This window comes from Perissodus microlepis, chromosome 4 (genome assembly GCF_051167445.1).
Source record: "Perissodus microlepis isolate ML-2025 ecotype Zambia chromosome 4, ASM5116744v1, whole genome shotgun sequence".
In the NCBI taxonomy this organism is placed as follows: domain Eukaryota; kingdom Metazoa; phylum Chordata; class Actinopteri; order Cichliformes; family Cichlidae; genus Perissodus; species Perissodus microlepis.
The window spans coordinates 25,419,276-25,432,947 of record NC_140464.1 but is presented as its reverse complement, the minus strand read 5'-3'; the positions used below and the strand labels follow the sequence as shown (position 1 = coordinate 25,432,947).

General features: G+C 40.7%; 1 protein-coding gene across 2 annotated transcripts; it reads right to left on the bottom strand.

Moving 5' to 3' along the window:
- Positions 1-8,439: 8,439 nt before the first annotated feature.
- kpna2 (karyopherin alpha 2 (RAG cohort 1, importin alpha 1)) lies at positions 8,440-11,992 on the bottom strand. Of its 2 annotated transcripts, XM_084926716.1 has the most exons (11): positions 11,862-11,992; positions 11,516-11,639; positions 11,284-11,424; positions 10,749-10,837; positions 10,373-10,641; positions 10,152-10,246; positions 9,726-9,989; positions 9,385-9,618; positions 9,110-9,292; positions 8,870-9,019; positions 8,445-8,761 (listed from the first exon to the last, which is right to left on the bottom strand). In XM_084926716.1, the coding sequence occupies exons 2-11, from the start codon at positions 11,570-11,572 to the stop codon at positions 8,672-8,674; spliced, it is 1,572 nt and encodes a 523-aa protein (XP_084782842.1). In that variant the 5' UTR covers positions 11,573-11,639; positions 11,862-11,992; the 3' UTR covers positions 8,445-8,671. The 2 variants fall into 2 exon arrangements, with proteins under 2 accessions (XP_084782843.1, XP_084782842.1); XM_084926717.1 differs by lacking the exon at positions 11,862-11,992 and having other exon boundaries at positions 8,440-8,761; positions 11,516-11,611.
- Positions 11,993-13,672: the final 1,680 nt, after the last annotated feature.

The window sequence follows — 13,672 nt, the reverse complement described above, 5'->3', positions numbered from 1 at the left end:
CTTCCTTTCCCGGGGCTGACTGACTGTTCTGTCACGGTGCCGGGGCCTCTGGGTTGAATTAACAACCTGGGGAAAGGTCAGAAGCACACAAGGGAATGTCAGTAGTTAATAGCGACCTCATTTTTTTCAAACAAGACAAAAATCTAAATTTGATGAACCACAATGAAGTCCAAACTCCAAAACCCTCAAATGATTCTGTTCCTGAAATTTTACACATCCAACCTGGTCCTTGCTGCAGCACGGTTGTTTCCTGCTGGCTCTGGGTTTCTTTGCATCACAGGCCTGGCATGCAGTGTTTCTCTCATAATAATTACGGTCTTTGAGGTGATCGGGCACAGTAAGCTGCAGGTATACACAAAAATGACAGTAATGCAGACATCAGTTAGTAGTTCATGAAACATTTTAAAAATAACAAACCCTTTCATATGTCCATAAACTACTTAAACCACTCGCATGGTTGAATAACTTGTCCACAGTGATTGTAACGACAAAAAATATCCAACATGTTCACATAAAATCATAAGAACTAAAACCAGGACAATGCATCAAGGTCAGTGTAATAAAAGACGTGTCAACGTATGGGCTCATCGTGTTAGAGCTTCACTGCTGCATACCCCCAAATGACATGTCAAATAATAATTTGCATAAGCTAAACAAACACCAAAGTCCATGTTGTATTAAACTCTAATTTCTGTTATAATCATTGCTGCTTATTGCCATTTTTGAACAATGCAGATGCACAAAATACCTTTGTAACTGGCTAAGCTTGGTCACGTGTGGCACTTATATGGTTTAAAATTACATGTAGGATATAAAGAAAAGCAAGCTGCAATAATAGGAGAGCCCTGCCTTGTGTGTGGGGGGTAATGAGTTCAAGATCATCATTAGGCTGTGGTGTAATGAGGGACCTCTACCCAGAGGTGACTGTCTTGTCAGGTGAATAATTGTAGCATAAGCCACAATGAAGAAGGAGATTAAAACCTTAGTTAAAAAAAGCCCAAAAGCAGAAGCTTTGAGGATTTTAAAGATGATCACAGTTACATGTGGCTCCTGTAAAGATGTGACAGTGTGTATAAATTTGAAAATTCAAATGATGCTGCAGAACATTTCTTGCAAATTTGTAAATAAACATTTTGGGGATTAGCTTTTCTACAGTGAATAAAGTCTCAGTGTTTACTTGTTTTATTCCCTGATTTTAGTTTTAAATACAAAATAAAGGCCCCCAATCAGGAACATGCACAGCCCACCCCCACCCCCCACCCCAAAAAAGCTAGAAACAGGCCTGGTGATCATTATGCACTTGAGTTAATTCGAGATGTAAGATACTCTACTTATTAGCAAAAACTGAACATTTTTATCCCAGCTGCAAACTTTGGTGACATGTCTGCCACAAGATCATTTAATACATACAAAAGAAAACATTATTATAGGTAACATACTAGTTTAAATGACTTTATGCACAGTTTACCCGTTTACAGCTACAGTGCAACAGTCTAACATGCAAGTATAACTCCCACGTGCACAGGCCTAAGTTTTTAATGCTTTTTATCCACATTTATGTCGTCTATATTTTCATGTTGCCCTGTTGCAAAGTGAACTCTTTCTGGCCGTCGAGTAAATATTCAAAACTTATTGAAAATGGTCATAAAATCTCACATTTTCCATGATGGATGATGGTTGCTGGGTCGCTTTCCTCCGTGGGAGTTGGACACTTGTAAGGCTGCAAGAAGTCTTGAGCAGAAAGTTGTCTTACTTTTGCAGAAATTTGCAGAAATCCGTTATAGCTTTGCACAACACGTCGAGTGAAATGTGTCTGAACTATACCAAAAGATGCAATGCAAATAGAACCTGGAGACGCATAGCAACCACGCAACCTGTCATGTTAAATCACGCATTTTTGTACCTACTGTTAAAAATCACTGTAATAATTGTTTTTAGTGAGTTTTTCCCTCAGTTCAACCTCAGTTATGGCGGCTTTTTTAATATTTAGACATCCACATAATTACTCCATCAAAGTGGTGCGTAATGATCATACGAAAATACGTCAAAACAGAGCAAAAGTGATTTTATTTGCCACAGCATATCACAGCAGCTCATTGTATTTGAAAACTACTGGATTTCATAAGTTGTGCTTATTTTATAAATGGCCCGGAGAGTAGCAAATTCTCTCTTTCTACTCACTATACTGAACCCGCTGCACTACCCACTTTCACCAATAGGTGTCACCCTTTTACCGTGGAACCAGCTATGTACAGCTCCAAAGTCAATCGCTAGAGAGATCTGTTGCAGTAATAACTTCTTTCCAAAAGGTGTCTGTATAAAAATCTCTGTTATGCTCTGTTAGTTTGCAGTGCCTTAGTCTGTGGTGACATTTTTGTTGGCTCATGCTCATGAATCCACATGCAACGCACTGTCTGTCCCAGCCTCAGAAATGGATTTAAGACGTTTTAGTTTGATATATCACCCTGTGGTCAGTTTTTGACATTCGTTTTGTTGCGGTCTTGAAAACAGAAAACAGTTACATCTGAAAGAAGATTTTAAATAAAACAAAAAGGGACAATTATATAATACATAATAATACATAAATGTAAATTGTCTGTTTTTTATACAGCACTTTTCTGCTCCACTTGCACACTCAGAGCACTTTATGAAACATGCCTCATTCACCCATTCACACACACATTCATACCCTTTTATAGTGTTTTTTAAATAACATTGACATGCATTCTCACTCTATACTGTTTATGGCATACAGTATCTGCTTTGTTGTTGCATCACTAAAAGAACTTTTGCTTAATAATGTTTTAAGTAGATCAGAATCCGTCAATCAAACAAACATCAATACATATTTATAACATTTTTTTACATGAAATAAACTTAAAAAAAAACAAAAAAACCCATATGACTGCACCTTGAACTCATTATTCTGGATAGAGGAAAAAGTTTTAGCTCTCCAGCTAGCAACCAATGTGCTGCTGCTGATATTTGGGGCAGTAAACGCAACAAATGAACTCGACTGAATAGATCAGCTGTACATGGATCTCCTGCGGAACTCTTGTGGATTGCTATGCCAATAAACTCGACTCAGTTTTGCCTGATCTTTATTTTATCTCTTTATAAGCTAATGTGGCCCCCTGGGAAAATTAATAGCCAAGCCATGCTTTAGACCAACAAATTCTGCAAATTCTCTATCTGCAATCATCGTGATCTCATCTTTGGAGATTTGATTTTCTTTTTTGAGCCAAAGCCATTCCTTACTAAACCCTTCCTGTACATTACATACAGTGAAATCCCCAGGCAGGTGCTGTGAATTTTATTTAAAATGTATAATTCTACTATGTTAATGTAAACAATATAATTACACCAGGAGCCATGGAACATAATCCCATCGAGTCAAACGATTCGAGACAATTTTGGGCTACACTTGATTAGGAGTCAATCCAGTTAGACTTAGGATTGAATTAACACTCCAAATTAAGTTTGGGTATCAATGCAAGCCTATAGGAACCACAAGTAAGTCTGCAGGCTTATTTGTGGTTAATAGGGTATTTAAAAGCAGAATGGAAGCAGAGCCTTCAGCTTTCAGGCCTGTTTTCTGTGGAACCAGCTCCTAATCTGGAGTTGGGAGAAAGACATTCTCTTTACTTTTAAGATTAGACTTAAAACTTTCCAGCATATAATTAGGTCTAGATCAGGTGACCCTGGATTCTCCCTTAGTCAGCCTGCAATTGGGCCTAGGCTTTTTGGGGGTTCCCATGATGCACTGAGTTTTTTCTTCACTCGTGTCTTTATGTTTATACTAGTTATTAGGAAACTCTGGCTCCACAGTGTGTCTTTTGTCCTGTCTCCTTCCCCTCACTCCCAACTGGTCACAGCAGATTGCTGCCCGTCCTTGAGCCTGGTTCTGCCGACGGTTTCTTCCTGTTAAAAGGGATTTTTTCCTTATCAATGTTGCCAAGTGTTTGCCCATAGGGGGTCATTTGATTTTTGGGATTTTAATATTAAGTCCCTTTATATTAACTAGTAACTACAATTGGAGCTTTTAAATCAAATGTTATATGTAACTGTGGACAGTTGTGATCACTCAGCTTATGGCCAGCAAACTCTTACATAAGCTGCCAGAAATGAACAATGAGGTAGAAACAAACTCACTGTATACAAGTCAGAGGATTTTGTCTCTAACTAGCAGCCTGAGTGATGTGGCTGAAACTGACAGTATTGAAGATAATTTAAATGAGCTTTGAGCCTGAACACCTCTGGGTCATCATATAGCTGCAATAGCACGAAAGGCAATCATAATAAAATATAAATGTGCAGTCTGCCTGGTACTACAGTAAGAAATTAGCTCCTAGCGTCCATCTAACTACATGGTAACCAGACTTTAATACATATTAGGAGCAGGCTAGAAAAAATATGGTTGGCGTAAGCAATGGTCAAGGTACTCTTTGTTTTATCACACTAACAGATTTAAGAAATGTGAATAAGCAGAGTAGCTGCGTACTAATGCCTCTGTCTCCTAAGCCCTGTCACTGTAAACAAGGAGGGATGCCTCTCTACTACAGTGTCTCACCTCTGTCAGTGGTGACAAAAGGTTTTATCGACTCATGTTAAATTATTTATTAACCATTTTATTTGTTTAAATTCTATGAAAATGAACACACAAAATGTAGAGTTGGATTGGAGCAGTCGTTTATATGAGGTACAAGTGTGTGTGTGTGTTATTGTAAATGATGGCTTGATCTTTAATTATCTGCTCCAAATCTCTTGCAGGTCTTTTTTGGGGGAAAAAGGAGTTTTGCAAAGCCGGCACATCTTTCATGCTGGAGTTTGATTTCCTCCCTGCTCCTGCGACTGTGACTCTAAAAGGAGGTGAAGAGCTCAGCAGGGGTTTTGTTGGACAGATTACACATAGTGTCGTGTCCAAGCGTAATGCACGCAAACGCACTGATCGCCTCTTTAGTGCAAATGCTTGAGCACAACATGTGGGCCACTAAAGCTCCTAACCTATGAACTCTCATTCTGTAAGCTGTGAGATAAATACATTACTTTCTAATAGATCAGCCATTATATGGAAACTAAAAGAAATCTGCAATTTTCCAGTTTTTATTAGCATTATTTATGAATTTATAATGACTTGGATACTTCCAGTGCTTACCTTGGTATAAATGAGGCCTAATTGTAGTCCAATAAACACACTAATCAAATAATGATGATAAAATATACAGTAGTTATACTCTTCAGAGTATATAAAGTAAATAAACAGCATTAACACTTTTCACAGTATGCAGTGTGCCATAGGTCAGAGTGGTTTTACACTGTGAAATGTCTTATAACACCCCACACAAATGTTGGCTTTTCTATTCAGTCATATACATCACATACCACATGCCCATCAGTGTCCACTAGGTGTCAGGGAAAAGCAAGATAAAAACACTGTGGGGTCTGTGGGGACACATGCTCATTGGGTTTACCCATAGAGATCACAAATGAGCTGCTCTGTATTCACCAGGTGCACGGCTGATGTTTTAAATGCAGTATAGCAACTGATCACATGCTGGTTTCAGGCAGTTGAATTGCAGCACTTAAAGGTTACCAAAAAACCCCAAACATTTTAGTTGAGTAAACTGTGTCGGCCAATCAGAGAACTGTTAGGCATAGCTAAGCCCCACATGAATCCTTTGCAGCGATTTTAACTAAAAGCTATTTTTCATATATTTGTAAAAACTGAATGTAATGCAAACAAAGTTTTTTTTTCCATGTCAGCACTGTTGGAGACTGCTAACAAAAACATTAGCCAGGTACTTTGCAAGATTCAAATATCACATATGTCCTTAGAAAGTCTGGACTTGTAACATTCATCAAGCTGAGAGATGTAAGACATGTAAGAAAAGAGGTGTAATCACTGCTGTGCAGTCCAAGCATCAACCTGCAGAATGCCTGACTTACTTCCTCCCAGGTGGCCCTTTATACTTACTTATTTAGGATTTAACGGGTGCTGGGTTTTATGTGGAAGTAATCCTGACGTGGACCACCTGCCCAAACACTGTTACAGACTGAGCACACTCCCTCACAGTGACAGCCCCCGACTACATGAGCAGCCAGAGAAACATGACAAATAAGCCAAGGTGTTGCCAGACTTCCAAGATCAAAATACAATTAAGAATCCAAGGAACACATTGGAGCCAGATCCACTGAGGACCCACTCCCCAACCATCAGTTCCCAAAGGATCCACTGCCAACATCCTAGTGCTAGACTTCACAGCCCAAGGTGCCTGTGTCCACACCCCAGTGGGGCTTGTACACAGCATTATGCAGGCAGTTTTAATGTTGTGGCTAATGTGAGCATCTCTGGCTGTTGTTGTCTCATTGTGCCTCCTTACTCTCACATAACTTGTTAAATCTTACTTCCCTAATGAGGTTTGTATCGCTGGATGCTGTGGAAATGCGGTGTGTACAGAATGGTAACTGTAGTTCAGATGCATGTTTAGATATCCTGCTACTGAGCTCCAGGAGACGTTTGAAGTGGTTTGAAAAAAACTGTTTTTTTACCTGTCACGTTAATGAGCTGGTTAATAGTACAGTTACTGACCGCTGAAGGTTTGCAGTGATATCTGTGGTTGTGTAGTTTTGCACAGAAAGAATGCTGTTATTTATTGTACTACGTGGATTGGTGCTTGTCTTGGTACTTAAGCGATCCTGTTATCAGTATTTGTAAATAAAGTGCACATTGAAGATGCAGATAACCAACTCACCTGTTGGTAATCATCTCAGCTGCCTGCTGTTTAAGCTGGTTGTTGAACTGGAACTAGTTAGTGTTACCGGCTCATAATCTGAGGTATTGTATGCATTGGCTTGTGTCATCTCCTCACCTCTTCCGTTTCTCTGTGCGGGAATCCTGAGTGGGTCTCTGAGAGTGGGTTTCTCCTTGTGTGGAGATGATTCTGTGGACTTGTAAATACTGGGGCCCTGGACGCTAACTAACATTTCTTCTGCCGTCCCTACTGCACCGTAAATAAACACACCGTCACTGAATCTTTCTGGGTTCTGCATCTTGAGTCCAGTCTGTACTGTAGACTATGACAGAATGATCAGGCTCACATGGACTCAGCGGACTCAGATGCTGAGTCGCTCTCTGGATCTACAGGAAGAGAAGCTGAGCACACATCAAAACATGCTCTGTCAAATGCCATTGTGCAAAAGATTGCTGAACTCTAGGATATGTTTGTTTCTTCTGCTTCTCACCCATCTCACACTATTAATCCTCCACTTGTCACTACCCAGGCACAGCCTTTGCTCGCTCCTTCGCCACTGTCACCTCCCAAACCTGTGGAGAGACCTGTTCCAACCCCTGAGGTATTTTTTCAGATTTCTTAAGGCAATTTTTCTTGGTTTTTAGACAACAGAGCTGAACCTATTCGTCAGACAGCACAAAAATAGCCTTACTGGTTGAGTTACTGCGGGGATGCGCATTGAGGTGGGCGCAGGCAGTTTTAAACATTAACCCTTATCTGTCTTAAAAACAATAATATCCACCACCCTGTTACATCTGCTTCAGTAGAGGTTTTAAAACCTATTAGGCAGGAAAAAAATTGGCGACTACAGGCGGCCGTGCTGGAGATGAAATATCACATAGAAGCCAGTAGTCCTTCTCCACAGTTTCACCAACCAGCCACCATTGCCTGGTCTACCAGTCCCAGATAATAATATGTCTGACATATTTCAACTATGGAGTGGAAACCAGTCTAAAAGAGAAGCTACGTTTCAGATGGATGGGGAAGACTGGCAACCACCTGCACCACTGACTGTTGATGACATTTTCCCATCAATCCAACTTCCGAGGTGGACCCAGAAAATCAACTAACCACCAAAATTCACAGACTAGGTGAGATGGAACCAACCATCTTTAAACTCTGACTGTGGAGAACCAAAAGGTAGCCTAAATGAATCTGTTGATTAATAGACCACCTCCCACTATGGACACACATCAGCTGGCCTTGCAGGGCATAGCAGATTTAATAGATGGGCCCTTTACCCCGAGTGGTTACACCACAAGTTTGCCTTGCACATCAGAGCTTTGGTAGGCATGTTAGACCAACTGGGTGTTCATGCATCGCACAGTGTAGCTAATTTGGATAGCTTTTTCTCCAAAGACCAGAAAAGTCATGGAAATGCTAAATGGGATACCTAGGCTAATATGCTAATACATGTTAATGCTAATACATCCATTGAGTTTTTTTTTTGTGAAATCTATGACCTGCAGCGGTCCAGAAATTTGGAATGAACTTTTTTTAAAAAGGAATCTGTTTTAGGAAATTATACTATATGTATTATGTAAGCTCTACATAGCTTTTCCAGGGCTCCTGTTTATAACTAATGCATTGTGACTTTAGAAGTTTATTAACACAAACTCTTAAAAAGCATTTAAACTCACCAACAGCCATTACTTTGAATACACTATATACATTCAGACTACAGCACTCCGTTTAGATACAATAAACTAAAACCACACACACGATCTGACAACTTTATTTACAGACTTGTTTCATCAGCCATGTTAAAACAGTATGTACAACACATACAAACAAAATAGTAAAACGTCACACAGACATGAACAAAGGACGCACAATAGAAATGATGGTACAGTAGGGAGAGGAGAGGTATTAGAAGTGATCTAGAAATTGAAAGTGCTCTGGCTTTCGCTGATCTGGAATGCATAGCCGTCATTGGTTGCTTCTGGGATGACACTCTGCACGACTTCCTCCTTAAAAAAAAAAATAAAATAAAAATAATTCTTATTAAAGTTAAAAAAAAAAAAAAAAAAAGGCACAGAAATGCTCATTTTGGAAACCTCTCCAGGACTATAACCCACCTCATCAGAGAAGTATTTCTCAATCAAGTTCAGGGAGGCTTTGTAGACCATCTCATTCTCATGTGACTGCAGCGCCTCAATCTTGTCCAGTCCACCGCATTCCTCGATCATTAGACTCAGCTTGTCGGACTCACCGATTTTATCCCCAGCCTAAGATCAAAACACACCAGTGTTGTCATTTATCATCAGAACAAAAAACCCCCATCATCGAATCTTGCAAAAATATAAATATCAACTCACCATGAAAATGTTGGTAATGGCATCCAAGATGACAAGAATAGTTTTGCTGTCCTTGGAGGAGAGGAGATTCAGAAGTGGCTCAATCACATTGGCTTGAACCAGGTAGACCACCTGCTGAACAGTGCCCCCACTGGTGAAGTTTGTAACTGCCCATACAGCCTCTTTCTGAGTTTTGTAGTCTCCCTGCAGACAAAGTTCATAAGGCACATAGATCATTTAATTTAAAATAAAGGGTATAAAATAAGTACCTTTACATACACACACAAGAAGCATACCCGTGCGAGCAGCTCAACCATGTATGGAACGAGGCCTGCGTTGATGACCTCTTGGATTTGTGAGTCCTTTCCTGCTGTGATGTTAGACAGAGTCCAGGCAGCTTCCTTCTGAACGTTGGCCTTTTTGTGGCGAAGCAGTGGGGGGAACATGGCCAGGGATCCAGCATCCAGCACCGCCTGTGTCTGCTCATCTGTCCCAGTCACAATGTTGCCAATGGTGCGGAGTGCAGGAGTCTGAGGAAAGGCGAGAGGAAATGCAGTGAGAACAAGTCGCTGCACATCAGGGGGACTGGGTGAGAAGTTACGACATAAAAGAAACTCAAGCAAGACTTTATACGTACAACCACAGGCAAGACTTCAAAGCCAAGCAGCTTCACCAGGCGAGGGATCAAACCGGTTTGGATGACCACCTCAATGCGGTCGTTGGGGCCATCTGTCAGGTATGAAACAGCCCAACACGCGTCAGCCAGCACCTCCGGGTCATCGTGGTGTAGCAGGCGGACGAGAGCGGGTAAAATCTGCTGGATGGCTGTCATAGGAGGGGAGGGGTTCTTATTGCGGCACAGATTCGACAGTGTCCACGTCACATTTCTCAGGTAGCCAGCCTGCAAAGATTTCAAATATGAGAGGAGCACAAGGTCAGTTATATTTGAGTTGGGAAACCACCTATTGGCCAAGGAGGAGAATAAATGATTGAGTCTGATCATGTCAAACTTTTGAAACTTTCTCCAGATATAAACATGAAGAGAAACAGAATCAACACTCACACTAAATGCACTGAGGTCAGGGACAGCCAGCAGACTGAGCAGAGGGGCCACAGCTCCATGCTTGATGACCTTGTCTCTAAGAGCTGATCCATCACCTAAAAAGGAGGGGAAAAATATATTTAAAAAAAAAAAAAAAAAAAAAAAAAAAATAATATGAACAAACCCGACTTTATCACCACTAAAATTCAAAAAACAAATATGAATATTTTCATATTAATTACCTGCAATATTTCCAAGGGCCCAGATCGCCTGCTCGCTGATGTGCTGGTGGGGGGATGTGACCAGGCTAATAAAGGCAGGAATGGCCCCGCCTGACACGACAGCGGCCGTCTGCTCGGACGTCCCGGAGGCGATGTTAGTCAGAGCCCAGGATGCTTCAAACTGGATTGGAGGACAGTCCACATATCCCAGGAAGGAGACAAACTTGGGGATGAGACCAGCGCTGATCAGCTGGTCAATGGGAGGATGTTTGTCACGAGACAGCAACTTCCTGTATTCAAAACGGTACATAAGAGTTACTGTGCCAGTAGTTATGTAGCCTTTATTTATGGAAAAAAAAAAAGAAAAAGGATGATTTCTTTAATGCACAGTCATTACCGTGCAGCCTGTGTAGCCTGGAGCTGGGACTCAGAATTCCCACTGTTCACTCCTGCGACAATCTCCTCGACCGTCCACTGCCTGAGCCCCTGCACAGGACAAAAGAAAGCAGTTTATTGGACATGCAAATTTAAAACTGGATTTTGTGTCGCTATATTTTGACATTTCAGTGGGTTAACAATGAATATCACACTGAACGAACTCCAACCCATACAAAAACCTAACAGAGATGGGCAGATCAATCCCAATGGTATTGATACCAACAGCAGTATTGGTATTGACTGATTGATTGACTAGCACGATAAGCTTGATACTGAGTTTAAAGGATGGTATGTAACCCACTCAATTTCTAGTTTTTTGTGGCCATGGAAACAAAATGATTAGTATTGATATTGGCAATAGAGGCCCCTAGTATCAGATCAAAATTGGCAGTACTGCACAGCACTAGCACCAAGCTGTTGGGACTAGATCCGTTTTTTTCTTTACTCAATGCCAGATTGAAGAAAAACAGCAAATGATGCTTTCAAGTGCTCACCTGACAGTTCTGGCTTCTTTCTTGTAAAGGAGAAGTGGCCTCCTCAGGCATCGCAGACACATTTCTCCTCTTGAATATCTGGTCATCTTTCTTGGCCTTGCGCAGCTCTACGTTCACCTCCACCCTCCTGCGTCGAAGCTCCTGCATTTATGTCACATATATAAATAAAATAATCAAGTCTCACAAGCTTGCCGTTCAGCGGGCAGTTGTGAATAGTGCAGATGAAACTCACATTAACATCTTTGCCTTTGTTCTTGAACTGGTTCAGACGGGGAGAGTTCTCAGCCATTTTTAAGTAACAGGAAATGTCAACAGCGGTGGGCAAAAATAAAAATAGCGTCTAGTCGTGTTTATTCCTGAAAGACATTTAAAAGAAGTCCTTAAGCACACGGAAGCGCCTCGTGATCGCGCATTAAGACATATGGCGGTACTGCTTGTTTGACTTAAGCTATCGGGCAAGCGTTTTACGTAGAAAATACAGTTGACGCAATAACTGCACGCAGAAAGACAACTTCTTTTTCAAAACTTAATTGTAAAACACTTTTAAAAGTCTCAGTAAGGAGTTAACACATACTTACCTGTTGCTCGAGCAGAAGTTATGGCATATCGAAAACGCCGCACAGACCTTTAAATTCCTGCTTTAGAGCCTTCTGATTGGGCTGTTCAAGCTGAAGCATTCTGCCGCCTCTGCTTATTGGGCCGTTTAAAAAAATCACGGTGAACACAGGAAATGTCGTCACTTAAATATCGCGAGAGCTCGCTAGTGGGTGCTACTACGTCAGATCTGACTGCGGGTCGGTTTTGTGCCAACTTTGTACATTTCGAGTTGAATATTGGAACGGTAGCACCGCTCCCAGATCTGTGCATATTTGTTCAATTATAACGCTGCTCTTGCAGGGAAACAACCCCCCTCAAAATAACTACCTTCTCATGTCTTAACTAACCTTTAATAGAATACATTTAAAAAGTACGTGTAATAAAATACACTAACAATAAATCTGGAAGTTACATTATGAACCATTGTTTAACAATACAGGTGTGGTCTGAGGATGTACACATCATGGCCGTGAATGTCATGGTAAATTTGGGCTTTTAATAGTTTCTTTGAACTGTTCTTTTTCCAGGATGCAATGATTGTATAGCATACATCTTTAATGACTTTAAAAAAGAAGAACTGGGTGAACAAGTTTGGATTTATGTTGGATATGTAATCAATACAGGCTCAAAAGTATACATGCACTCTCTTAAATCTTTTAAAAAGTAGCGCTGAATGTTCGACAGCATCCTTTAATTTGGCCTGCTTCATTAGTGATCACGATCGACTATAACCGGTAGTTTCTCTTTGCGAGCATGAAAATAAATAATTTGACAGGATACATACACTGGATTCATCAAAGTCAGAAGAACTCTGAATAATTTTACATTTAAACAAATTAGTGGCATTCTTTAACAACTGCAGGATCCATGATCATGAGTTTAAACAGTTGCACATAAGTACAGGTTTTATATCGCCGTGGACTGAGAGGCTGCCGACCAAGAGAGAAGCCCCTGCTCCGAAACGGAAACATTCAAACGCAGCTAAAAATTGCTTGTTTGCGATTAAGCTTTTTGACCACAGTGACAAGAGATATGTTTGGAGGGGTAAAGGTGAGGCTTTCAAACCCAAGAACACTGTACCAGCTGCCAGGCACGGTGGTGGTAGCATCGTGCTCTGGGGGACGACCTTCAGATTCTTCAACTTCGGCTCAAATAAATAACCGGCTTAAATTCAAACACACCTGGGTGTTCCAACAGGACAATGATCCCAGACACACATCACAGTTGGTTTTGTAATAGATAGAACAGGCCAATGTTAAGCTTATGGAACGGCCTCCTCAAAACCCCGACCTCAACTCTACACTTTAAAGCTGGAATCGTCTCAGGAAATCAGCCAATTTAAATAAACATCTGCCAAGAAGAGTGGTCAAATATCCAAAACTATGCCAAGGACTTCTTTATGGATAACAAAAGGGTCAGGCCGAAGTGGAACTTGCTAACCAAATAATAGTGGGAATGTGTGTTTACTTTTGACCTTGTATGGATTAGTAAAATCCAAAATCAATTTTTAAAGTCATTAAAGAGACGCTGTACAATCACTCCACCCTTGATAAAGAAAAGTTCGAGGACATCATTACAAGCCCACGAGATCCGTGCCGATAAGTGAATATATATTCCTGACCACAACTGCATATTGTTTTGAACTGTAATGGTTACTTTTCTGTACAGGATCAGCTAGCATGAGGTTATATTTATTGGGATTTTCATATAAAATAAAAAGGAAACAATTATAAAAAGATTAACCAATTTTCTGTCAGCTGATCACTCAGTTGATATAGAGATACAGAAACTC